General features: G+C 39.2%; 1 protein-coding gene across 2 annotated transcripts; it reads left to right on the top strand.

Annotated features, from left to right (window-relative positions):
* Positions 1-930: 930 nt before the first annotated feature.
* On the top strand, positions 931-27,676 carry CAPRIN1 (cell cycle associated protein 1). 2 transcript variants are annotated; one of them, XM_088525744.1, is made up of 18 exons: positions 931-1,164; positions 10,158-10,220; positions 11,195-11,281; positions 12,961-13,199; positions 13,317-13,399; positions 15,332-15,469; positions 16,157-16,209; positions 16,296-16,382; positions 18,977-19,132; positions 20,004-20,112; positions 20,613-20,674; positions 21,251-21,361; positions 21,893-22,042; positions 22,160-22,310; positions 22,729-22,923; positions 24,071-24,171; positions 25,057-25,120; positions 26,416-27,676. In XM_088525744.1, the coding sequence occupies exons 1-18, from the start codon at positions 946-948 to the stop codon at positions 26,478-26,480; spliced, it is 2,133 nt and encodes a 710-aa protein (XP_088381870.1). In that variant the 5' UTR covers positions 931-945; the 3' UTR covers positions 26,481-27,676. The 2 variants fall into 2 exon arrangements, with proteins under 2 accessions (XP_088381870.1, XP_088381871.1); XM_088525745.1 differs by lacking the exon at positions 16,296-16,382.

The raw sequence follows: 27,676 nt of genomic DNA, 5'->3' as shown, positions 1-27,676 counted from the left end.
ACATATGAAAATAAGACAAAGTGCTCATTCCTGTTCTATGCCTACAGTGTAAAACAAAGGCTGAGAGGGAATTCCATCAGCATGTACGAGATACTTGTTCATAAGACGTTTTAGGGCTGCATCTTCCCAAAGTCTTTTCTCACATGATTTCAAGCCGACGGCAACCTAAAGCCTTGTTGTGTTATTCGGTTTCACAGGGGTCCTATCCAAAATTATTTCATTTCTTGACTGAAGAAAGTATAACATTCACTCTAAGTGTTCATTTCCTTCGCGTGTGTGTGTATGTTCACACTTATTTATTTACGTATCTATTTGGCTCTCGGGACGTTCTCCTCAACCTCCGCCGCCCGCCGCGCCTCACACGCCTGCGCCCCGCCTCGCTATTGTGCCCGGCGCGCAGGCGCCCAGCGCGCGCCTGAAGGCCCCGCGGGCGGCGCAGCGGTGCCTCCGCAGCGCGGGCCCGGCCTGCGGCAGGGCGCACTCAGGCGTTCTGCGCGGGCAGTCCTGGACGGCAAGGACCCGGCGGCGCTCGCTCCCGCGCCGCCCGCGCTACGCGCCCGCGTGCGCGCGCCCGCCGCTGCTCCCTCCCCTCAGTCGCTCGGCGCGGCGGCAGCAGTAGCAGCGCGGCCGGCGGGGCCCAGGCGGTACCGGCGGCGGCAATTCCTCAAGCGGCGGCGCAGCGCACGCAGTTCCCCCTCCCCCGGGCCTCTCGCGCACACGGTGAGGGCAGAGGCGAGGCCCGGCGGGCCCCGGCGGGAGGGGGGCGCGCTGGGCCGGTGACCGTTGGCTCGGGCAGAGCCGCGCGGCGGCCCGTCACGTGACCGCGCGGGCGCGCGCCGGGGAGGGGGCGCGCGCGGCAGGTGCGCGCGCCCCGGGCGTGGGGAGGCGGCGAGTGCGCGCCCCGCGCGCCCCCGCCCGGAGTAACGCGCGTTCTCCGCAGCAGAGATGCCCTCGGCGACCAACAGCACCATGGCCGGCAGCAGCAGCGGCGGCGGCGGCGGGAAGGCGGCGCCGGGGGGCGAGGCGGCCCCAGCGGCGGCGGCGGCAGCAGCAGCGGTGGCGGGCCCGACGGCGGGCGGCAGCATCACCTCGGTGCAGACTGAGGCCATGAAGCAGATCCTGGGAGTGATCGACAAAAAGCTGCGCAACCTGGAAAAGAAAAAGGTGCTGCCCCCTCACTCTCCCCGGCCCCGCAGCGACTTGCGGGCGCCCCGGCCTCCGGGGCAGGCCCGGCCCGGCGCGGGCTGTTCCCGGCGTCGCCCCCAGGGGCCGCCCGCTGGAAGCTTCCAGAACGGCGAGAGCCTCTCCCTGCCCCCCCTCCCCGGGGGTCCCCCCGGTTCCCCCCGCGCAGGGCAGGGCCGGCCGGGGCCGCCCCCCGCGCCGCGTCCCCGGCGAGACCCTCCGAGCCCCCCCCCCACCTTCCGCCTTTTGTCTCCTCGGCCGGGCCCGAGCCCTCCCCCGGTGCCGCCGCCGCCTCGGCCCACGGTCCCGCTGCCCTCCCCAGCCCTCCCTGCCGCCATTGCCCGCCTGCTGCGGCCCCCCGGCCCGCAGAGCGGTCGGCGGCGCCAGGGAAGGCCGCGGCCTCCGCGCCCGGGCACATGGAGGCGCCGCTAACATGGCGGCGGCGGGAGGCAGCGCCGCATTGTGCGAGCTGCCGGGGCCCGGCCGGGGCGGCGCGGCCTCCCCCACCGGCCCGGCCCGCTGCCGGGGCGCGCGGCACCCGCTGCCCTCCGCGGTGTTCGCAGGGCGCAGCTGGGGGCGCGTAACCGCCTGCAGCCCTGTTTGGAGCCGCAGTGCCGGTGACCCGAAATCTGGGGGTGCGAAAAATACTCTCGCATCTCTCTTGAGGTTCTAAATGTCGGGGGGATTGTGTGTTTGTTTCCTTTTTTTTTTTCCACTTAAAGCATCCCTTTTTTGCAGTATTGTTCATTTATGGTTTTTCATTTTTTGATTAAAAACAGCACTTTCGATAGCAGTGGTCTAGGCTTGCTTCCTGTGTTTTAGAAGGCAGAAATATCCACATTAAATTAGGCAGTATAGATGATTTACAATGAAGCAAGCTGTATTTTGCTTTGTTCCTGTAAATACGAGAGCAGTTGGCTTTCCACTTAAAATTTGATCCCTCCGCCCTTTTTTCTTTTTCTCTGGAGCAAAACATTAAAAAGGACAAGCCAAGGGCTTTTAATTAAGTTTCAGATCTGTAGGTCCTTGTCCTGATCTTAGTATATCTAAGTGTCTGTCTTCTCCTCATTATTAGACCATGCATACCTGGACACCCACACAAATAATTGATCCTCAACTTCAGAAGGAATGTAAAAGTCCTTCAATATGTCCCTCAAATGGATTTTTTTCAAGTAAAATCGTGTGAAAGGTTTGAAATTATGGTCACCTGTAATGCATAGCAAAATCCTCTCAAAAAAAAGTTTCCTGGGATGTTCAAAATGTGTATCATCAAAATTAAATTTTGACAGTGAAAAGTCTTCTGATCTTTTCTCTACTTTGAAGGAATAAAGAGAATAGGCACAGTTTTATTGCTGTGTAGGTCAGCTTTCCAGTTGCATTTTATTTGCCTTCAAAAATTAAATAAATTACACCTAATTTACCCTGGTTGAGCCATTTTATTCTCTTTGGATGGACTTCTTGGTCAACGTGTGTGTGACGTATCTTAAGGTAGAAGGATGTGTGGAAGGCTATTTTCAGTCAGAAGAGTGTGAAAATTAGTGGTATTTTTGTTTCAGGAAGGCCCTAGTTTTTGTTTTGTGTCTGTGGTTGCTGTCATTGTTTTTTATAATTACAATGTCATAGCAAGTGAGTAAAGGGATTTTTTTTTTTTGGAAATGCCTTTGTTGAAGTCTTGAGTTAAAATTCCTTTGAGAAACATTTTGTAGTGTGCCAAGTGCTAGAAAAGAGAAGGTAGGTAATGTCTGCCTTGTTAGCTCTCAAACACACAACTAAAATATTCATGAATTTTTGTTAAGTCTTACATGTTGATCCTGTCCTTTTGTGAAGGGAATCAACTTCTCTCTCCCTCTATAATAAAGAGAACTTGGCATTAAGTGCTTAGGACTTTTGTACTTTGTGCTACTTGGAAAGTTTAATTCTTAAATATAGAATTTCATCTTTCCGTAAGTACAAAATTGAATCTTTTGATGAGTTCTTTTGTTTAGTTTTTAATCTAGAAAGAAAACTGTCCTGGATACTGTCCAGCAAAGAGTGGAAATTTAATAAATCTGACTGAAAACTTTCGCTTAGTTGAATTCTTTACTTGTCAGGAGCCGATAAAGAAGGCCAGTAGGGATGGTTTAAAAATATCTATAGTTAACAGCAAATATGGAAATACAGTTAACTTACTTAGAAGGCTGCTTTTGAAGGATTAAAAATAATTACCTATATGGAGTGCTAACTTAGACATTTTGAGGTAAATTCTCTGGTGTCATGGTGCCCTTGTAGGCTCCGAGAATAAAATGGTGTGACAAGCAAAATACAGTACAGAATTTAAAGTCTTAATATAAAACTAATTAGAAGTACTATCTTGAATATTTTTATGTAGCATTGATTGGAAATGCTACATTCCCAGCTACTCTTTGATTTTTTTTTTTCTTTTAAAGTAAGCTCATTTGAAACAATGCGTCTGGCTTATGCTATAGGAAGTTAGGACAGATTGAGTTACTGTCTGTAAATATACGTAAAAATGAGGCTTGAAAATGTCTGCATTCCCTTCATCTAGTTAGGTTTGGAAATGGCCAGGAATGCCATTGTGTTTTCTGCCTCTCTTCCTAGTAGACTAGACTGGTATGTGTGCATGGCGGGTGGTAAATGAAGGGTAATTTTCTCTACAGGACCTTCAGGCAGGCATCTAACTTGAATACTTGATCACAAGTTTATTTAAGTAAAGTTGCACTAATTTCTCTTTTTTTTTGATAGATGTCTGAGGTTAAAATCCTACTAGCTCTAATAGTGATTTTCATAGGAGAAAATACTCAGATAAAACCTGCTTTTTTATTTTTTAGAGAGAGGAGGAAACACTCCCTAATAAAGCTGATGGAGTTGATCAAACCTGGGTGTCTTTGTACAGTGCGGAAAGGAAGAAATGGTTTCCCTTTCACCTCATGTTTAATATAGCATGAACCATGTAAAAGCAGTTCTTAAAACAAATGCCTTGCACAAGGGACAAAATCTTCCATTTGCTAACATTGGTCTTAAGGTATGGGCAAGTGATCACAAAGAATGTTCTTTGGCAACTGTAAGTATGAAGTAAATGTCTTAAACTGTTTGATAGGGTTTGAGCTTGGTAAATTCAGTCCACAGGTTTACAGAGGGTGCATTTTAGCTGTAACGTAAGTGGCTGTTGGTTTATCAGCCTGTCTTTGAATTCTGGAATAGGTGTAGTAGGTATCCTGACTAGTTTGAAAAATAAATACCTAAAAAGTGCCTCTGCCCTTATCGCACAGGATTTTTACTGGAACAAAGTAGTAGTAGTTGGATATTTCAGGTTGATACGGTTTGAGACAGGTATCTACCTGCTTTTTTATATAAAATTAGTTGGATTTTCTATAGGAAGAGCTAATAAAAGGTAATAACTGCCAGAGTCTGTTTGCTGTTCTTCTAGGTGCACCTAATGGTAGCAGGAGAGAGAACTGCATTCAAATTCGCGTCACTATTGCTGTTTTTGCACCATTATTTGGACTGCTTGGGTGTTGAAAATGTCTTAATGTATCCAAGAACTTCTCCTTGGGAAAGTTGGTTGTGCCAGTACCTTGCCCTGCAACTGGGGCTGTCTCGCTCTCTACAGCATGAGTCCTAAGGCCAGCCATCTCTTGCAGAGTGTGCATGATGTGTCTGTCCTCTTGGGGTGAAAGCAGTGGCTCCCAGTTATCAGCCTGGCAGAGCAGTCTTCTCTCTGCAATCCAGCAATTGAGGAATGCAGAGTGCGTTGCTAATCACAGGGAGCTACAGTCTATCGCTGTAATATACTTCTTAAAGAAGGAACTGTTCTGTTAGCCTCTCTTTCTCACCTTGTCTTCACCCACATACATAAATGGGTTCTAATTTCTTTCTAAATTCTGGAATGCTAATTTAGAACTTAAAAGCAAGTACTGCTAAAGAAAAGTCCAACTGCAGTCTATGCTACCTGAAGGTATGAAGGTATTCCACATTTATCTTTGAAGATGAAATGCGATTTGAGACCAAGGAATTGTAAAATCTGTTTGAAACTGCATTGAAGTCTGGATTTAAAAAAAAAAATTGCTTGATAGTTATAGAAGACTAGCAGTCATCTCTTAAAAATGAGCACGTATAAAATTATTTGATGTTTGGTAATTCCTTGTTTCAGCTCTTCCTGTTCTGGTTTTAACTATTTATGCAGCATGGGGAAGTTTGTTAACTTCTGTTAATCAGTCATGCTGATTCTTACAGGCTGAATGGGACCGTTTATTGGAAGTTGTGGTGCTTCTCTGATGTTTTGTTGATGCTTTTGTTCTGGGGAAAAAAGCGATGGGGAAATGCACTTATTGGGCAGTGCTGCTATATAACGTGTTTTATGGCTGGTGATGTTTTCACGCTGTTTAGTGGTATATGGCAATAGAAAGGTTAAATATTATAAAGCGAAAATGAAAGTAGGGTTGTATGGATCAAGTGAAGGTTGATAGAAAGGGACATACTTAGTGATAACTTTATTCACAAAGGAAAATCTCATCTTGTGTTCTAGAATCACTTATGTTTGTAAAAAGAAACTCATTTACCATGGAAATACCTGCAGAGAAAAAAAATACATCTTTGGCAATATAGAAATTTTTTTATGTTAATTCATAGTGCTTACCTACTGTCAAAAGAGAACATACATATAAAGCTTCCAGAAACTTTCAGAAGTTTCACTTGTCTCTGACTTATTACAGGTTACAGAAACGTGCAAGTTTTTTTTGTTGTTGTTGTCGTTCGTTTTTTTTTCTGCAGTCAGTTCATCAGAGTTGCAGTTCTGCTTAAAAGGAAGGTTCTTTTGCATTTAAAAGACCCACCAGTACCCTGCAGTTCTGTTCTGCTTTGGGAAGGAGGGGTTGATTCCATGGGGTTCCTCACCCAGCTATCCCTTTGGCCGCGTGGCCTGTGAAGGCCCTGCCTGTGGGAAGCAGGGGGAGAATAGCCATTCTGGAGGAAGAACATCCCTTTTGTAATTGTTGTGTTCTGGTTGTAAGCTGTCTGAGAGGCTGCAGTCTTGGAATTGGTACTGTTTTTTGACTTCTTAAAAACTGTCTAATACAGAGCGGATAGGTTTTTTTCCTGAAGTGTAAAGCTTCCCAAATACCAAGAATATTTATAGCTGTTAATTCAAAGTAATTTCAGTTTAAACTGAAGACTTAAGTGTGTTTAGAAGTACAAACAACGGTGACACCACTTTGCACCTTTCTTAGTATAGCACAAACCTGAAAACCCTTTTTGGGACATTTGTAAGGGATGAAGAAGGGATGAAGTATAACCAGATAGTGAATGTGACAACTATCCCCCTCTGCCTAACAGATTCTTAACTTCTGATTTCATTCCTGATGCCATTTCAAAGCTACTTTTAAAAATTATTCAAAAAAGGTAGGAAAATAAAAAGATAATCACTTTTGAGCAGTCTTTGTTGATAAAGTAAGCTGGTATTAGTGTGGGAATGGTATTGGAGCGCTAATAAATTCTAATATGCAAATATAAAACGCATCAGTAAACCTTGTTTTGGAGTTTGGCTTATCAGTTGTTTCCATGGGTGCCTAATATTACTTAAAATATATGCAATTTCTGAGGTATTTCAGAAAATAGATTTATAAGAACTCCCCTCTTGCCTCCTTTCCCTCCCTGTTTTTTTCGCCCTCATAACTCAGTGTGCATTACAAAGTTTGCTTGCTTCAGCTGACTGAAGAAGTTTCACTTTCCCCTTTCATACTGCAGCTTGTCTTGTGCAGTTGTGCTGATGTAGCTGGTATAAACCGTATCATTGAAATGATCTATTTATATATAGTGCTGCCCCCCTGCTTCTGGCACCTTTTCTTTTAAGAGTTATTTTTACTCAGATCATTCCAGTGATCCAGTTTAAGCAGAGCACTGTAAATGATTGTATCTGCACAGCTGAGTGGTCAGGAATTTTTAAAGCCAGTATTGTTACTGAAGCTGATGTCATGTAACTGCACTTTTCCCCTTTAGGCTGACATTTTTGAGGCAATTAGAGAAGTTAATGAGGACTTGAATGTGAGGGGAAGTATCAGTTACCATAAAGTAACTTGATATTCAGATACCTATTAAAATAAGATATGGGGCAAACTTAAACAAGCACTGCCCCCACCCCTGAACTTACAGGCTGTATGAAGTGCTCGTCTCCCAGGGAGCTCTGCATTGCTGGAGGAGTCTGAACTGGAGCTGGAGAGTGGCGGCTTCTGTCTGCAGCACTGGAGGCTGCTCACTCATGAGCCGCTTAATAGACGATTCACGTGCTGGCTCTGGGTACTCTGTGTTTTTTTTTCTGCTGGTTTGACTTTTATGGTTCAAAACGCATATCCTGCAGGGCTAGCAAGGCTGAAGTTGCAGAAGGGGTAAAAATAGTACCCCTAGAATCCTTGCAGGCACTGCAGTAGGCTGCTAAGCAGTTTTGCTGCTGTTTTTTTACATCACTAATGCTGCTGTTATCTGACAGCGCAGATTAACAGGAAAGCATTACACTTAATATTTTTGTGTAATGCTGTATTTTGATCTTACACTGCTATGCTGTCTTTCAGATTGCATAAAAATGCTTACTTAGCACTTGAAATGTTTGTGATAATGTGTAACTAAATACACATTTGCCTGTTCCCTGCATTGCAGTTGAAAAGACTTTCCATCTTTTACCTTTTGTGGTGGGGATATGGTTGCCTTTAAAGAAGGAATAACTTTTTCCCCGCTCTATTCTCAATGGCTAAAATAGACACATTACCCTTTCTTTTTATTTGATACAAATGGGTGAAAACAAAGGGATCATAGGATTTACATTAGACTTGAGAATATTAGATTATTTAAGAAGAACTTGTGCGCTCACAGAATAGGGTATTGGGATATGTTTAATCTGAAGACGACATCATGCTGAAGTAAGACCGCATGAAAAAACTGTGCGGAAACAATTACATTCGTTTAGGGTATTTTCATCTCTTCCCTCCACTGTGCCCTCGACCAGCGAAAGGATTATGTGAGCCTTCTGCAGCATAATTTTGCAATGCGTGCTTTCTTTAACAAGAGTCACATTGTTCCAGAATTTGATGTTCTGCCTTTTTTTTTTTTATGGGTTTGAGTTGGAAAGTAGATCACAGAAATTGGGGATTTATTAATGCATTTGTAGACACTGTTTAACCAGACTGATATTGGCAGTCTAATTTTCTGTGAAGCCTCACAAACATTTGCACCAGTGTGACTAAGGGAATGAATCTGCAGGATCGGAGTGAGTGCCTTCAGCAAACAAGAACTTATAATTTGTCTGCAAAGCCAATTTCTTGTAGGACTTGAGCCACCTTAATCAGAGGAGGCCTCACGTAGCCTGGTTGTCTTTGCCCTGGAGTATTGGAAATGTTGGGGCTTGTTAGCCTGCCTTTTGGCTCTTCCTAGCTCACGAGGATCTCTTGAATCACTAAAGCTACTTCTGTTTTTTCAACCTTGTCTGCATTGTCCAACCATGGCATCACCTATTCTAAGATAAGACAGTATGTGTAAATAAATTTTATTTCCCGTTGTGGTAGATTTCCAATATACTGAATGCTCTTCACGCTATTTCTTTTGGATCTACCTCCAGTTCTGGTGCATTTGGCTTCTGCTTCTGCTTCACTGTCAGTAGATGTCCCCAGCATGAAATACCTGTATAAATGGTAGTACATTAATTGGAATTTAGGGAGTTGTTAGTTCTTTGACATAGTCAAAGATATAGTAGTCAAGTGTTAAATCTAACCTGTGAGATTTTCAAAGGAAGAAACTGTTTTGGCTCTTGGTGACATACCAAAAAGGCCAATTCTGTTAAATGGTTCATTTCAACATTTTCAAAATACGTGAAGCTTTGCTGATCAACTCTTAAAATGAAGCATAGAGGGTGAGTTAGCTAAAGGAAGGAAAAATTAAAAAAAACAGCGTATTTTAACTGAAATATCCTGAAAACAAAATAGCAAAAAATATTGTCACTCAGTAACAAGCTCTAAAAGGATTGATTGCATTAGAATTTTATTTTTTTACAATCAAAAAAGTGATTCTTGTTGCCTCCTTCTCAGTGTTGTTGTTTTTCTAAATTAGGAGGATAAGGAAAAAAGAATCACTTTAATAGTTTGATTTTAATTAAATCAAAGTAAATTTCATAAAAATATGGTGAAGGTCTATCATCTCTAGAAGTATTGAAAAGATAATGTTTAATTTTTAGGTCTGTTATCCTTATAGGCTTTGCTTGCTTTCTAAAGGCCTTAAAATGTACACCTTAAATGTGTTGTTACTTTAGGCAAGTTTACTTGTGCAAGTTTATCTGTTTTTGCTAGTATTAGTGTCTTTCACAATTATGTAAGAAAACGGATTAGGAAACTGGTTCAACTGAAAGCTAACCTAATTATTTCTCTCTCTGTCTCTCCTTTTAGGGGAAAAATATTTTAGTGCTTTCCAGTGAGAAGTGTTAGAGCTATTCACATTAATTGTGTTTGTAAGCATTCTTGCACAAAAGATCAGAAACTATTTAATTTCTTTATGATAACTGATCTATACAAAGACTTACAGTTCTGAATCTCATTAGCAGTGACAGAGTTTGATTCTAGGTATATTTTTGGTTTTGTAGTGGTGTGGTGATAGTGACCTCTTACTCAGGACTGAGTTTAACTCTCTGCTGTATGGGCTAAAGTAAATGCACATTGAGATTACTATCTCCGTTAGGCTAAATGTTTGTTTCCTTGTAATTTCAGTGTACATGAAGATGTATTGTGGTAATCAGAATAAACAAGATGTGAATATATGTCTCTTGCGAAAGTTTTTTTAATCAAGAAGACAGGTTTTCTCTGTATGTTTATTTTTACTGTATGTTTATGTTGTATATTGCAGTATTTATTATAATGTCATGGCTCATAATTTCATGAGACAAATAGAAGAGAGCAGTAATTTCATTTTTATATCAGCTTCATGACTTTTTTTTCTTTCAGAGCAAACTTGATGATTATCAGGAACGAATGAACAAGGGAGAACGTCTAAATCAAGATCAACTGGTAAAAAGAAAAAAAATACTATCCAGATCTATGTTCACTTGTTTAGTATTAGTGGAGAAGAAAGGGATGAACTTCTCTTTTTTTAAAAACTAATTTTTTTTGAAGAGTTCTGACTTGGCCTCATTCCCTATTTCCTAGAACATCCCTGTTCTGTTAATAAGCTGAGAGTTGGTAGAGAATTTTTTTGATATTTTGTTACGTTTATTGAGTTTAGTTTGTAAATAAGTTGTGGTGAAAATTGGCATGTATTGTAATCTAGTACTGCTGAAAAAGCTATGATATCTCTGAGATTTTCTCAACATTTCTTGGGAAATATGCCTAGGGAGAATTGAACGAGCTTGGTCGCCTGGTGGCAACTTTTAAATATCATGTAGCCTGAGTAAAGAGGTGGCTTAGTCCAAGTTCTAAAGAGTTCTATAAATAAGACACATCCATGTGAATATCACAGCCATCAGTGCAGCAGATGTGACGCTATGGATATGTTGGCTGTACTGCATATTTAGCCTCCTTGTCAAGGCTGTGTCTTGAAAGTAGATTATTGTAAGGCTTTATTTAATAGCCATTATTCCAATTGTAATAATTATGAAGCAAATACTAATTGTATAGCAAATACAAGTTGTATAGTGCAAGTATGCATATTGGTATTTCAGAGGCTTTTAGAAATTTGGAAATAGCCAGCATTTTGCTGATGATTTTCAACTTAAGAAAAAGATGTTTCCTTCGACCATAGCTACTTCCCTGGGGTCCTGAAAAAATACCCAGGAAACCACACACCGTAGAGACAGGGAAGTCTCATCTGTGCAGTATTTTGGCCAATGAAAATCAGTATTTGAGGCATCATTGTGGCAGCTTAATTAAGGGGTGATTACGTTTTACAGCTGTCTTGCTTAGAAACAAAATATGTAGGAAGTTGCTTGTTGAAAGAACTAAATGTGTTCTCTCTGTGATATGTTGCTTTTCCTTCTCTTTTAAAGGATGCAGTGTCAAAGTATCAGGAAGTGACAAATAATCTGGAGTTTGCTAAAGAGCTGCAGAGGAGTTTCATGGCTCTGAGCCAAGATGTAAGTAAAGAGCAAATGGTCCAATATAGTTTAGCATCTGCAATAGGAGCACTTAAGTTTCAAACTCTCTTTCACTAATGCTAGGTAATGCTTGGTAGCTTCTTTATAGAAGCTGAAACGGTCATCATGTCTTGTGTATTACGCTGTTTTCAATTACTTTATACTAGTTTGTGTCAGTTTTTGGGGATTTTTTTTTTTTCATAAGAGAGTGTTTTGAATACTATGTAAAGACATGGTAACAAAACAATGTATTTTCTTTTGGCAAAGCATAGCTTTTGAAACAGGGCTGTCATGCAGTATTCTTTGCTGTTAGTAATAACTTTATTTTGAAAAGAGGAGGGATTTCACAGGCTCACTTCTCATTTGTAGGATGCTGGTTTTTACTTGTTCTTACAAGTATAGGGCATCAGGTCTCAGCAACTATATATAGTATGGTAATTTTCTCAAGATTTTGGTTGTCCTATATCTTTCTAGCAGTAAATTAAATGAAACTACATTATGGGATGTGTTTCAAGATTTATGGTTTTCATGGGTATGTTAACTGATTACAGTAAAACAGGAATTTTTTGCTTTCTTGTCTCATCAAGAATGTATAATAATTGTGTAATCAAAAATAAATTCAAAAATTGTAATTGGGAGTTCCAATTATACAAGCAGTTTTTGTGTGAGTGTAATTGCACGCGCCAGGAGCTTCAAACAAAACAAGGCATGCTAGACCACTGCATTTACATTGCATGGAAGAATTAATGCGGGGGCAAGCTGCAAGCTTAACCCATCCTACAGAATTGGAGAATTCTAAATTCAGTAATATTATACACTTCAGGAATTCTGGAAATAAGTGTAACTTCAGTGGAATTAATTGTGTAGTCAATATTAGCAGCAGACTGGTCTAACAAGTGTATTTATTTTGTGAACAGACTCTGTGGTAATTCCAAGGGCATAAGTAGTCACACAATACAAACTGTTTTCTTGATTCAGATGTAAATTTATATATGCCTTTAAACCACTTATTTGCTTGTCTTGCATTAGGGTTCCACATATGCGTTATGGATAGTTAGTAATCAAGAACTTTTCTCTTGTGACAAGTTTGTTCTGAAATTTAATAACCCTGGCCAGCTAATTTTTGGAAGAAATTAGTGACTCCAGGACTAACAAATTGACCTTCTGCTTTCAAACTTCTTTGCAACTTTCCCTAATCAGTTAGCTCTGTTGTTCTGAATGTCTAGTCCTTTGTTTCAAAACAAAACATGGTTTCAGAGAGAGCATTACTGTCACAAGTTGGATCTGTTTGAAAAGATTAAAATATTCTGTAGTTAAAGATGAGGAAGCTGTATTTTGGATGTTAGATGCTTGGATTAAGAAAAAGATCATAAGGAATGACATGCAGGTGTAGACCTGTGAGACTGAACCATTTGCTTCAAGTAAGAATATGATCAAGATCCAACATATTTCAAGATCTGTGGCTGAGACTTTAAAGTTTGACTTATTTGCAGGCATTTGACTTGGTTTAAAAGGCATTCTTATCTAACAAGTTATTCTTATGCTTCAGTGATAATTTGCAGTGCAACAGCCACATCTATCTCTAGTTAACAATAAAAGATATTCCAAGCCTAATTTTTCTCCTACTAAATTCACCCCGAGGCGAAACAATTTAAAGTTCGTTTTTTCATTTTGAGCAGATCCAGAAAACAATAAAAAAGACAGCTCGCAGGGAGCAGTTGATGCGAGAAGAAGCTGAGCAGAAACGTTTAAAGACTGTGCTAGAATTACAGTTTATTTTGGACAAGTTGGGTGATGATGAAGTGCGCAGTGACTTGAAACAAGGAACGAATGGGGTACCAGTACTGACAGAGGAGGAGCTGACAACGCTGGATGAATTTTACAAGCTAGTTTATCCTGAAAGAGACATGAACATGAGGTAGACCTACAGTAAAGTACTTTATAATTTTCGGTTTGTTAATGGCATTTTGTCCCGTTATCATTTAAAGATTCAGTAAGAAATCTGTTATACTCTTATTTTTTGATTGCTTTTAAGGTTGAATGAACAGTATGAGCAAGCATCTGTTCACCTGTGGGATTTACTGGAGGGGAAGGAAAAACCTGTTTGTGGAACAACCTGTAAGTACATTTTATGTGGTAAGAGACAGGACATGGAATTTGTCCTGTTTGTCCTGTTTGTTAGAACTAAATTTCAACACCTGGCATCAAAAGACTTGGACTACTAAACATATTCCTGTAGCTTTTTAGAGTAGCTACTTTATTTTGGGCCTTATCTGGACTTCATCAATTGCATATGAAGTGTAAACCTACTGTGCTGTCCATTTGTTACTGATGTAGCATTAGTCTGTACGTACATGAGTTTATTTCCGCTATTTCGGCAGTATTTTGCTGCTCTTGGTGCTCAGTAACAGTTCTTTGTTCTCTGGAAATCTGTCTCCCTGTGCCTGGATGGGGAGCTTTGTCAGTAACAGGAACTAATATGCAAACTGACATGACCTTATTTAGTGAAATGTTCTGCTCCCTTGTCTTCTCCCTGCTTAACAAAAATAAAAAACAAAGGGGGAGAGCATTCTCTTACCCTGTTCTAAAAGTAGAATGAATTTTAGTCCTCTTAATCACAATTGTAGTTATTTTTTGTGCGCTGAAAAATCTGTTTTGAATATAAGTAGAACAGCATTGTGGAAGGCAAGGAGCTTAATGTTTTTCTGTAATGATACAGCTGTTTTTGAAATCAAACAAGCCGATATTTATGAGATTGCAGGATGCTATCCAACTAAAATGTAAGTAGAGGCTAAATCTTCATGTCTTATTGCAAATATAGCTTATCCTAAGGGTATGTTTTTGTGCTGTGTGGATTTTTAAATCTCCCAGTTGGAAACATAAAAAGTTTTAGGGAAGATTGTCTTTTTTTTTTTTTAAAGGTCAAATAAGTAATGGTTTTCTTAGTTTTTAATTTGCTTCTTGCAGTAGAGTAATATGAGATGTTCAAAGAGGTTCTTTCCTATTCTCTTCCTGGAAAGTGAAGTGATAGGTAACAGTTGTAGTGCTAACTTACTTTACTCTGGAGTTGTAAACAGAGGATTGTACTATAGAGCACTAAGAGAGGCACCACATGTGTTTGAAGAGCTGCAGGGAGGGTGTGGGGATAGATCTCAAGAAAGAGGTAATATGTGCTCCTTAGGGAGCCAGTCATTCTGTTACTCTATAAAGGTGCCCCGAGTATTGCGTCTGGTTTGCAAGATGAGCTTTTAGTGCTGCTGTTGGCAGCCGTTGCAGGTTTCCTTTGTTCTATAACTGGGTATTAATTTTACTGTATTTCTGTGCACTTTTGTATGTGTCTATTGATGCAAGTAATGAGCATCATCACTTGGCAGTGTGGATTAGGAATCTTCATTTTCAATCTGTGTTGTTTTTTTGTTGGCCCTGCTGCCTTGCCAGTGTGGCTACATTCACCTGTGTACAGCATTCACTGAGGCACCAAATGCAGGTTCACGCTTGTTTGACTTAACAAAGCCTGTTCGAAACCACTTACCTTAGTGGGGAAAAGCCCACAAAGATGCTGCTTTTGTAAATTTGTTTATCCTGACACAGTTAATCTATAAGGATTTAATTTACTTAGAAGCTTATTTATTTATTTATTTAGGGCATTATGTAGATTACAAAGAAACTCAGTTACAGTCAAAACATTGGCTTTGTAAACTTTACAAACTCAAAAATGAGCAATAGGATTTTTTTTTGAAATAGCAGTCATAAAAGCTTAGTGATTAAACTGGTAACTGCTAAACTTTACCTCGTTTTGAAGTGTTTTGCAGATTTGCAGAAAAATATTATGTATTGTTATTATTTTCCTTGCCCTTCAGATTTTTGTGATCCAAGTTTGGATTTTACAGTCTGGTAATATAGATGATAGTTCAGAAAGAGTAATGTCTGTGATTAGCTTAGGGCAACAACAGCTTACCACTGAATGAGTAATAAAATGTGGCATCTTTAGAGGGGAAAGAAAAAGTTAGGATTGTGTGGCTATTAATCTTGTATTATCTCTTTTCTCAGATAAAGCTCTAAAGGAGATCGTTGAACGTATTCTTCAAACAAGTTACTTTGATAGCACCCATAACCATCAGAATGGATTGTGTGAGGAAGAAGAGACAGCACCCACACCTGCAGTGGAAGATCCTGTAGCAGAAGCTGGTAAGCTGGGTGAAGATCTGTTATGATTAATAATATAGTTTGTGGGCTTGTGCTGGTCCTATCTTCTGGTATTCATCAGATTAGTTAATCTATAAACGCAATTGTAAGTGCCAAAAAACCACTTATCTCCAAATTCTTGACTTTCCTGTGGAGCTTTACATGACAGCTTATACAAAAAATTGGTTTAGCTGTAGTATTTAAAATTGGCAAAAGTAAAAGTTCTCATCATTCTGATCCCATGAAACTTTTTTGCTTTGCAGTGGGTCCACCAGTTAATCATTTGTTAGAAGAGTTCTTTGCAACATCCTCGAAAAAACTTGAGAGTATAGTAACAAACTCCTTATGCTCACTTTTCCCTCTTCAGAGTTAAGTGTTTTTACAAAGGTGTATCAGAAGGCAAATTCTTCTTTACTGTATAGTAAACTTCCAATATTAGGTACTAATGTCACTAAGAGTAAATATATATTTGTTTATTCATTAACCAGTTGTACCCCTGGTACAGACACTTGGACTAACTGTCCATAATACTATTTCTGATGTTTTTGTTAAAGCAATAACTACTACAAAATGCATCAGATTTCTTTAGAATTCAGCTTCTACTGGGAGAGGGTACTTTTATCTGATACCTTCATATCTTATAGGTCTGTAACAGGCTTGTTTAATGAAGATGCTATATTTTCGTTACAGAACCTGATGCAGCAGAAGAATTTACTGAACCAACTGAAGTTGAATCAACTGAGGTATTAGTCACTGGAAAGATTGTCACTTTGTACAGTTTTAATGCTGCATACTTTTACTTTCATACCCTTTCTTATTTTTATTTTAGTATGTAAACAGACAATTCATGGCAGAGACTCAGTTCAGCAGTAGTGAGAAGGAACAGGTAGATGAGTGGACAGTTGAAACGGTTGAGGTAAGATCTTGTGCACTGCAGGTAAAATTGCAATCCCTGTTTCCACTGAATCACAACTCATGGCAGGTTTTAGTGTTGTGCTCTCTCCCTCTCCTCCCCAGTCCCTCTTTATTTTACATCCGTATATTTAAATAGGCTTGGATATGATCACTCATTCTGCAGTTATGTATTCAACTCAAGTGCACCTAAAATAAGTGTGCAGGGTGGCTAAGTTTGTGGAGAGCTTATATTGTACAACTATGTCTTGAAGGAATAATGTTTTTTGAGACTTAAGCCAGAACAAACAAAAAAAAAAATCCCAAACCACTTTGCAGATGTAGGGCTTAAGTTGGGCTATGTAGTTACAGAGAGCACAACATGATTGTGCATTTGTGCAGTTCCATGGAGAGACTGCTGAAAATCTTTCAACTCATCTCCACTCCAAACTGCATATACACGTAATTCTCTCTCAAGATATACCTAAACGTGCTTCTCATCTTTTTGCTTTTAAGAAATACTTATGTTAAGTATGATCCTTACATGTAAGTCATCTCAGTAGCTTTTTTCATGAAAAAAGAGCTGGAAACAGAGCCTGTTTCAGCTCTATTAGCAAATTAATAAGCACAAGTTTAACACTTTTTTTTTGTCTTGTTTTGTTTTTGTTTATCATAACATCATGATTAGACCCTAAGTTATCTATTAGAGATAGCAAGACTAAAGGATTAGGTCCTAAATAATTTCTTTTAACATTAAAAAGAGATTTGAAAAAGACACCGTAAAATATGAAGCGTCATATGAGGTTAGTACTGTATTTTATGGAATAAGAATTGATTAAAATTTTGTCCCTATTCATACTCTTGAGTATTAGGGAATTTTTGTGACTTGAACTCTGCAAGTTGAGTGATGCAAGTCAAGTAATTAAGAACTCTTTATAAAAACTGTGTAGGAGTTCAGTAGCTGCTGGTTTTACCTGTGAAGTTTTGTCTACTCCTCTGGCTCACTTTCTTCTTGTTTTATAGCTTGTTTATGCTATGGAAGGGCTCTATGTATGTGCTGTAAATTAATGTATTTCAAAAAGAACTTTTTGTGCTTGCAACGCTTTCTTAATTTAGTAGTGATTCATAATCAGCAGTTTGGGGACTGCATAATACAGAAAAGCGGTGGGGTCATGCTTGTTTTGCACTGCTGGCAGCCCTAGTGTTTACTTCCGTGGGAATTCTTAGGAGAGCTTCTCTTTAGACAGCTAGTACTTGTGCATGGAATCTTTAAGAGGAATGTAGGTACAGCTAGGGAAAACCTAGCTATGAAAGGGAATGCTATGCTATGAAAGGGAAGACCCATTTCAGATGGGCAGATGCTGAATGGTTAGGAGGGATTTCAAGTTTGCAGATCTGTCATTGTTTGTCATGACTGCAGTACTGTCTCCATCTTCTACAGTGTTAATTGAAACCAGATATTTTATGTAAGTTTATTTTGAACTTCCAAGTGTGCATAGGCTAGATTACGTCTTGTATAATTGTAAGTTTAAGGCTTTCATGTTTTTGTGCAAGGTTATTAGTATATGGTAGATTTAAGAGTATTTAGAATGCTTTCTAGCAATAGAGAATCTGTAGACAGGCTATTGACAATGATTCTGTTTTAAAGGTCAGGGAACACGAACACAAAATGAAAATTGCATTTCTGCATTATGGACGTTGCCTAAAGAGCAGAACAGGAATATCAAAATGCTGCTCCTTCTGCACCTCAGCAGTCCTGCCAACTGTCTGTGTTTTCAAACAACTTAATGCCAAATGTTCGCGGAGTTTCTGTTCAGCTTTCCTTGTTACTCTGTTATCTTTGATATGGTTGTGTGTGAAAGCATCCTGCTGTTCCTTACCTTCCAGGCCAGTGCTGGAGTATGTCTTGTTAATCCTATCTGCCTTTCTAAATATGATGAAGTTCTTGCTATCGTTTGGTCTCTTGATCACTATGAATTGTGCCTCTGTTTCTTGCTTACTTATTTATTTATTTTTTCCTCATGCAACCCTCCTGTGATTTTTAGAGTCTTCCCCCTCCCCTACCAACAGCCCTGCTTGCCATTCTCTGAGAGCAGGTGGGGTTAGGATAATTCAAGTCCAGTGTGGCCAAGGAGACTTTATGATTTTTGAAATTTTGAGTGACCCACAAGTCCGGACTGGGCTTACATCTTACCAAATATATTTAAAACAAAAGACTGTTCTTTGCATGTGGGTCTTCCTGAAATGCATTTTTCCCTAGTTCTTTGAATTGGCAAATGTAGACAATCCTGCTTTAAAAAAATCCTCTTAATGTTGGGGAGAAGAAAAAAAAACCTATTGCTGTTCCCAGTGGAGAATAATTAGACTATCAGGAAAACAAGTAAATTGCTGAATAAATATAGCCTAAACTTTCTGATCCTGTGAAATGTCCAGACCATTAACTGGGCATACTGAAGTGACCAGGATCATTCTTTTTTCAGGAATACTGTAGTAATTACACACTTAATGAATTGGATAACTGCCATAAATTACAAAAACTTAAGTAATTTTATTTCTGCTCTGTGCAGTGTTTGGTAAAGCTTGAATTGAAATTTCAATCAGCTGCTTGTTTCTTACTAGGTTGTAAATTCGCTCCAGCAACAGACACAAGCTACATCTCCTCCAGTTCCTGAACCTCACACGCTCACTCCTGTGGCTCAGGCAGACCCTCTTGTTAGAAGACAGCGAGTACAGGACCTTATGGCACAGATGCAGGGCCCGTATAACTTCATGCAGGTATGATGAACTCACTGTGTTGCTATCAGGATGTAAGCAATAGACAAAATAGTATTTTCTGTCTGTCCGTCGTAATCTAAAGAGCCTGCTAATTGCTATTTTAAATAAGCAGAAATCTTGAAAACCTTAGAGTGCTGTACAGCCAAATTCTCGCTCAAAGTCCCAAAGTCATGCTGCCATGAAAGTACAGTTAAAATGTTAGTGAACTTTAGTTATTTTTTGTAGTAAATGAGAAGGCAGAAAATTGTGGACCCATAGATGCTGTAGCCTGTCCCTCTTACCGAGACCAGCTATAAAATACTCCTTTCTCTAAGCTGGTTTTAAATTTTATGTTATAAAAGCCTTCTAGAAAACATGAATAGATCCTCTTGAATTGCTTCTCAAAGGTTCTGCAAACAAAAGGGTTTGCTGAAATCTCTAGCAGCTTTGCTTGCAAAGTCAGAAGAACTAGAAATTGAGAATTAACTGGATGCATCAGAAAATAAGAAAACATTCTCATCTACAAAACAGAGTAATCAAAGAAGGTAGTAATAAGTGAGGCAAATGTTTATTACATTCCTTTTTTTTTTTTTTCCTTTTTCTGCTGATATGTTGAGTTTAGTCACACTGTAACTACAAAATGAAAATGCTGATTTGGAATAAAGAATAAAGAACAGATTATCTGCTCTTCTGTCTGACCCTTAAAGCCTGCCTCTAGATAAGTTTTTCAGTTAAAAACTATATTTTTGGACTGAATTTTTTTAACATCTTGATTTAAAACTGTCAGTGAAGCCAGCAGCTATATAATTTTACACTTGCTTTCCTGAGACCTGATTATGGGCTAAAAATCAGAATTTTTTCAGTGCAGTAACTAGTATCTTTATTTTTTCAGGATTCTATGCTGGAGTTTGAGAACCAAACACTTGATCCTGCCATTGTATCTGCACAGCCCATGAATCCAGCACAGAATTTGGACATGCCACAGATGGTTTGCCCTCCAGGTTTGTAGTGGTAAATGCCAAGAGAGAGTATTGAGGAAGCTTGCAAATCATCCATTAAAAATGCTTCAATTACTGTTATGTAGCAAATGGATCGTTACAGATGATAATACAGAAGTATTAAAGTACATTTTCCATGAAATGCAATTACGGAGGCAGTTATGGAGGCATATACTTTTGAGGCATATGATTTATAGACCTGTGGTTCTCATTTGCTTTTGTGTTTTCCTCAAGCTTAAAACACGGATATCTTTTATCAATAAAATATATCCTTCCTTAAACTTGTTTTCTGAAATAGCTAGATTATTTTGAATATTTTAAAAATATATACGTATTGAAGAGACATGTGCTACTTTGTATATAACTCTTTGATACTAGAGGGACTAATCGCTTTTATGATGATGAGTTTGTGATGATGATCATCAAGTAGCATTACTATCTTCTTTATTATTCTCTAAAAGGCTTTATTTTACTGCCTAATAAGTAAAATTACTTTACTTTAGTTCATGCTGAGTCAAGACTTGCCCAGCCCAATCAAGTTCCTGTGCAACCAGAAGCTACGCAGGTAACATGTTTAATATTCTGCGTTCTTAATTGCGTCTTGCATAATGTAGTAGGATTTGATTCCTGAGTTCGAGAAAATTAAAAAAAAATGAGTTTCTGATTTTGAGTAGTTTTTTTTTTTTTTTTAGTATTTCTTGAGCATTGTTACTACATAGCATAAATCTTGTGTTTAGTAATGCTTGTGAAACAGTGCAATTTTTCTGTAATAGAGTATTACCCCTTTTGGAAAACTGAAGCTCAGTGCTGAACTCTGAGTTTATTGAGGAAACTACGTTTAGAATTAGAGGCCTTTTCCACCTGAGGGCACAAGCACTAATCTATTTCTACTTTTCTTTTTGAATGTTCAGAGAGGTGGTTTGAGCATCCCCAGCACCGACGGTCAGTTTCCTTTTGAAGTCCCCCACAGTGCAAAAGCCTGTGCTTTGTTGGCTCAAGGTCTCACTGGGTGCTGTGCAAGGGGGTTTGCTGTCTTTTTAACTAGAGAGGCTCATTCGTTCTAGAGTTGTCCGATAGTGTTTGCTGAGCTCTCTGTAAGCCTCACCTCACTTTTTGTGGGATTGGGGGTTTATTTTGGCAGGTCCCCTTGGTTTCTTCTACAAGTGAGGGATATACAGCCTCCCAACCCATGTACCAGCCCTCTCACACAACAGAGCAGCGGCCGCAGAAAGAATCAATTGACCAGATTCAGGCAAGTCAGATTTCATGGGGGTGGGGAGCACTCTGCTTACAGGTACGATTTGATGTTAGTATATGGCTCTCTTGAAAACAAAATCTCATAATTTTAACTATCTCTCAGTAGGGCCTATCCCATTAAGTTTGAAATTTTGAGCCAGTCTCTTGCAGTAAGTCCTTCATAGTAGGATCTTTAACTTACTAAATTGTCTACTAGATTATATCAAGTGTTAAATGTAACATGCTAGCAGTGGCACATGAGGTGTTGCTAGTTTGGGCAATGTTGTTGACAGTGGCTAGGAGGAGTTAGTTTATTTGTTCATTTTCCCCTTCAGTTTTTTCTAGTTGTGTTTCAAGGTAATGAGGGAGAAGACTGCTAGGGTTCTCTTCTCCCATTTTGCTGTGGTCAGTGAGGCTGTTCAGCTGAAGTAGAAAATGTTCATTTGCTGAAGTGAATTGAAGCCTCATCTCTAACTTTTTAACTAAAGTGCAATTCTGATGCTAAGTTTTCAGCACTGCTAAAATTCTCTTTGTTTTTAATTATTAGGCTTCAATGTCACTGAATGCAGATCAGACTCCATCATCATCATCACTTCCAGCTGCAACCCAGCCCCAGGTGTTCCAGGCTGGATCTAGCAAACCTTTGCATAGCAGTGGAATCAATGTTAATGCAGCTCCATTCCAGTCCATGCAAACAGTAAGTAGAAAATACTTAACACTGAATCCGTTTATTTTGGGCATCATTTTTTTTTGTTGCTGTTGCATTACATGAATTGGCCACATAATCACATAAAGTACTGTTTATTTCTTCCAGGTATTCAACATGAATGCACCTGTTCCTCCTGTCAATGAGCCAGAAACCCTTAAGCAACAAAATCAGTACCAGGCCAGTTACAACCAGAGTTTCTCCAGCCAGCCTCACCAAGTAGAACAATCAGATCTCCAGCAAGAACAGCTCCAAACAGGTAAATTTAATTTAGGTAAAGCTCAAATGAAAGTAATTTCAGTAAAGTAGATAATCAAAGCTGTAAAGTTCTAGAAGCTGAAGCAAAATGTCACACAACCTCAAATGTTCTAAGCTTGCCAGATTTTTCCTCTAGACACTGCAGACTTTTTTGTTGCTTCATTTTGTACCCAAGTATTCTATCTTGCTTTGAGTATCCTGCAGAGAGTGAAATTTAGTGTGTATCTGCACAAATCAAAAAAAAAAAAAAGCCCTTTGATTCAGCTGATGCTTAATTCTCCAGATTATTTATCTTTGGGGGGATGTGTTTGGTGGTACTTCAAAACTCTGAACGCTGAATTAGAGGAGAGCTGTGTGTGTGCACTAAACACAAACTCAGATTTTCATACCGCGGATTTTTTTTCTTCCCTCCGTTCCAGTGGTTGGTACTTACCATGGTTCCCCGGACCAGACCCATCAAGTGGCAGGGAACCACCAGCAGCCTCCGCAGCAGAATACTGGATTTCCACGTAACAGTCAGCCTTACTACAACAGTCGGGGAGTGTCTCGTGGTGGATCTCGTGGTGCTCGAGGCTTAATGAACGGTTACAGGGGACCGGCAAATGCATTTAGAGGTAAACGTTAAGCAGACATTTCTTTGTCTGTCTTTTCATTTTTTTTCTTTCCGGAAAGCCAGTATCAAGATACTATATGATGAGCTGACCTACTCTTAATAGTGTAGTGTGTCTGAAAGCTATTTTAACTTGTGATGATGATAATTCCATTTGCTCTAGCTTAAGCAATTTATACGTTGGCTGTTTGGTTAGATTGCCTACCTAAATTGCCATTTTTTCCTGTTGTTTGGTGAAGGCTTATCGTTAGCTTTATTATATCTATATTATTTATGTCTATATTATATATATTATTTATATCTAGATGCTACTGAGGGTACAAATAGCAAAAGCAAATAAGGAAATATGCAACAAGATATGCAAGAAGATTTCACAACTGTGGAGTGATAAATTCAGATACAAATTGATGTTTCAAGAGTTTAATTTCCAGCTATAGGTAGTCTATTTGCATATTTTATATGTATGAGTTGCAGATTTCATTCTATTGAGAGGAGGTTGAATACTGTACAAATAAGGGAATGAAAATCTTTTCTGGAATGTAACGGGGCAGAGGAATGATACTGTAGTCCTACATAAATAAAAGGAACATTCATGAATCTCATGGTTATTTTATGAAGCTTTCAATGCTGCAGAAATAGCTAGGTTGTGTATGTTAGATCAGGAGAGACACCCTATTTTCTAGGCAAGTATTCTGGAATTAGACTGATAAACATACCAGTCTTTTATCCTGCAGTATTGCTCTCAATTTTGGAGAGTGGAGGAAAAACAGATACAATAAAATATAGAATTTGTTGTGTTAGCAAATGCAAAAAAAAAAGTGCCTTGCAGGTTCCAGTCATTACTGTGATCCTGGATCTAAATATATTATGTTTAGCTCTGGATTGAATGTGGTTTAAATCAAACCTCAAATTCAAGAGAAACCCATCAAATTATTGTTTCCAATTTTATTAGGTCTTCCTTCTTGTTTCTCACATTAGTATTAGCACTGATGTTGCAAGTATTTGCTTGACCTTCAAGTAAGCAGTACTTATTAAAGGTTTCTAACTGAGATTTAGATAAAAAAAAAAGTCCATTGTGGCCTTTCTTTATATGATAGCTTGACTTAGCAGGTTGTCATTTCCAAGTGGCAGATTTATATCTTGTTCTTTAGGAGGATATGATGGCTACCGTCCTTCCTTTTCCAACACTCCAAATAGTGGCTACACGCAGCCCCAGTTTAATGCTCCTCGGGATTACTCCAACTACCAGCGGGTAAGATGCTGTTAAACCGTGACAGTCTAGAAATAGGATTAAAAAGTAGATACCAACAGAAGAACTTGTATAGATAAATTAATGAAGACTCTTACTAGGACTTTTTTATTGTTAATGAAAACATTTTCAGATACTGAATAGAAAAAACAGTTATAAATGGCTGATTACTGTTGTGATACCTTCTCTCTTTGGCTGATTTGTCTCTGGAGAAACTATTTTAGCAAGAAAAGCCAAGTTGAGTGTGTTGTGAAGAGCGGACTCAAACTATATTAACAGCCCTGTAAGAATCGGGAACTTTAGGAAGAACTTAAAAATCATTGAAATTAATTTCAGCAGACTTGTTTATTATCAGTCTTCTGCAGTGCTGATCATAATCTGGAATTTGCATAGGACTTCATTGTCCATAGGACATGCATTCAGTTTGCGTAAACCCCCGACTGGCCCTTAGGAAAACGTCTGTTTTTGCAGATGCCTAAAAAAGTATTAATAAACAGATGAGACAACACATTTTGACCTTTCCATTAGAATGTTGCATCATTTGTTGTCTGGTGCTTTAAGAAATATATCTGTTATTGTAGTTAAGGAAAACAAAAAGCTTCAGTAAATAGATCTGCTTATATTTATTTTTCACATTGAACAAAATATCCTATAATTAGAGAATTTTGTCCTTTTTAGTTATTTCTGATAGATACTAGGAGTAAGATCTCTGATTAGTTTTAACTAATAAAATATTGTAGGTTGGCAGTAGAGGTTTTATCAGTGCAGATTGTTTTAAAAGCTCTTTATTCTAGCTAAAATCGGTAGCTTCTTGAAACACAAGAAATTGCTCAGGCCTTATGCTGCAACTTTTTTTTTTTTTTTTTTTTTTTGATTTCTGTGTCTCAGGATGGCTATCAGCAGAATTTCAAGCGTGGCTCTGGACAAAGTGGACCTCGGGGAGCTCCACGAGGTAACTTACAAATAAATTACTTCGATCTTGAGAGTTGGCCCAGCTTTTGAGCAGGGAGCTGGCCTGGGTAACCTTTTATGTGGTCCCCTGGAACTTGATTTAGTGAGTTTCTGGTGGAAGTTTACTTGAGCTTTGAATGAGGAGTTCCTTGAAAAGAAGTTACATTCGAAGTGTCACAATTCATTATCTTTATAGCAGAAGTATTTAGTTGCTTTTTTAAAATTTTGTTTTTAAAGGAAAGCTTTAGTGTTGGTGGGTGGAGTTTTTTGTTTTCGGTTATTGTTTGTTTGTTTTGGGTGAGGTATATCGTGACTTAAGATCTGCTCACTAGGGCTATTAATAATTTGCAGGTACCCGCATCTGTTGCGGAGGTCTCCCTCAATCTGAGGGTACAAAACTTCCCTACTCGGCTCGTCTGTTTCTAGAGCCTACAGTTTTGTTACTACTTTCAGCATGTGGAGATGTGTTCTCCTCTGGTTTCTTGTTAGTGTTTGCCATTTGTTTGTCCAAGGAAAAATAAAGCCAGCTTGCATGTGGTGAAACTGTGAACTTCTAAATTTTCTGGATTGGACTTTTCAACACTACTTCCATAGTTTTGTTTTAGCAGATTGTTGGTGATGAATCTGTCGGTCTCGTACAGACAGTTCCATGTGAATCATTAGTTACCACCCCCCAGTATTGCCAAGGAGGACAGCTTGAGGCTGTGTGACACCCCTCAGAGAGCACTGTCCTCAACAGTCTGGTATTCTGTATTCAGTGCACTGTTAGACTGTGATGAAGCTGTAAGCGTATTATAGAAAGCGTCTCTATAATGAGGTGCTCATTGCCAGTGAACTACTGGTAAAAACCTAGTTAAAAGGTGGCTTGATGTGAGAGGGATTCACCAGGTGACCTACTTTTCCTGTATTTTAAGAATGTGATTAAGCTACAGGCAGTCTCTTAAGGAAGAACAAAATGGAAGCAAAATAGGGATTAGCTAGCTCAGAGAGTTTATATTTAAAATACACTAAACCAATTACTGCCTTATATTATTCTAAAGCTTAACATTTATTCAGCTGCTATTATCAGGCCTTTTTTTTTAATTGAAATTATTACGTGTTTGTAGTACTGTGTGGGGAAGTGTATTGAGAAAAAAATGAAAAGTGTCAAGGCAGGTTGCTTTTGAATTTTGATTTTAAAAGGGCTTTTTGTTTTGAACCATGCATTAATAGCCTGGTTACACACCTGGGAGTTCTTCCCCAATTAAAAAAAAAAAGACTTCATGCTGACTTCATCTTTTTTTGTATCTTCCCTAGGTCGTGGAGGGCCCCCAAGACCAAACAGAGGGATGCCTCAAATGAGTGCTCAGCAAGTGAATTAAACAAATTCACGGGATGATATGAAACGCCAAAAACACACTGGCCAGTGTACTATACATGTTACCAGAAGAGTTATTATCTATTTGTTCTCCCTTACAGGAAGTTTGTTGTAAAGGGACTATTTTCATTACCCATAATGACAGGACTACAGTTGCCAGCTTCATATTACCTGGATATGGAAAGAAATGAAACGACGTTTACTCTGCATGTTCTGTCCTAAGCATCATTTTGAGCCTTGCACAGATTCAGATTCCTCACCCTTGCTAAGAGTAAAGCAAAAAAAAAAAAAAAAAAAAAGAAAAAAAAAAAGGCAATTTTCAGGGTGATCCAATCTCCATGGTTAACTGAAGTGGCAGGAAAAAGCAAAGACTCACTTCTTAAGTGATGCAACAATTTTGGATAAAACTACAATTCCTAAAGATTTTCTTTGGTGGCAGTTGACTGAATTCTATGTTCCCATGACAGAAGGATAGAAAAAGTGAAGTGTGGCTTGGTAGAGCAACTGCATTTCAGCTTTTTCTCGTTGAATTAAAGCACTGAACAGAGAAAGATGCGTAGTGGTGCATATACCCTTAAATAGACAAATAGGCCTATAGGCGGGTTTTGGTAACCAGGAACCTTCCTTGGCTGCAGCGCTCCCTGTGTGCTGTGGCTAAGGATATAAAAACGCCTGCATAACTGCTGCTGTAATTGTATGAATTTAAAAACAATGTGAACAACAACAAAGCTTTGATTTGGCACTTCAACAAAATTTTGCAACGAATGTGAGATATAATCTGGACAGCCACTGTGTATTTGATGTGAAGTATTTAGATTTCTCTTTGGAACACATTTAAGTTTCTTGGATAGCAATGACTTTTGTAAGGATTGGTACTCTCTATCATTCCTTATGACTTGCACATTGTCTGTCACTAATACTTGACCTTGCTGTATTATCACCTAAACTGATGCCGGTACTGATGGAAATCTCTAATGGATAATCATAACACTTTTGGTCACATGTCCTCTTGTCTTTCCTGCAGCCTTGAAGGTTTTAAGAAATCTCAAAATGCCGCTGCTGCTGCCCTTTTAATTGCTATCTTTTGAAAAGCACCAGTATGTGTTTGAGTTGATTTCCCCTTTTAAGGGAAATGACAGCCAGCAGTTACAGTTCTAATGGTATAAGCAAGACAAATAAAACATGTTTGTAAAAATTGTA

Source organism: Tinamus guttatus, unplaced genomic scaffold (genome assembly GCF_059628265.1).
Source record: "Tinamus guttatus ecotype Peru unplaced genomic scaffold, ASM5962826v1 Tinamus_guttatus_pri_ptg000240l, whole genome shotgun sequence".
In the NCBI taxonomy this organism is placed as follows: Eukaryota; Metazoa; Chordata; class Aves; order Tinamiformes; family Tinamidae; genus Tinamus; species Tinamus guttatus.
The sequence above is the reverse complement of the archived record's forward strand: the minus strand, read 5'-3'. Positions and strand labels throughout refer to the sequence as shown.

What these genes read in the sequence shown, in the direction of transcription:
- CAPRIN1 (XM_088525744.1), top strand. Translation starts at nt 946, where the DNA reads ATGCCCTCGGCGACCAACAGCACCATGGCCGGCAGCAGCAGCGGCGGC. An exon ending in CATTCCAGTCCATGCAAACA is followed by an intron (nt 22,043 to 22,159) that starts GTAAGTAGAAAA and finishes TATTTCTTCCAG; the next exon opens with GTATTCAACATGAATGCACC. An exon ending in ATTACTCCAACTACCAGCGG is followed by an intron (nt 24,172 to 25,056) that starts GTAAGATGCTGT and finishes TCTGTGTCTCAG; the next exon opens with GATGGCTATCAGCAGAATTT.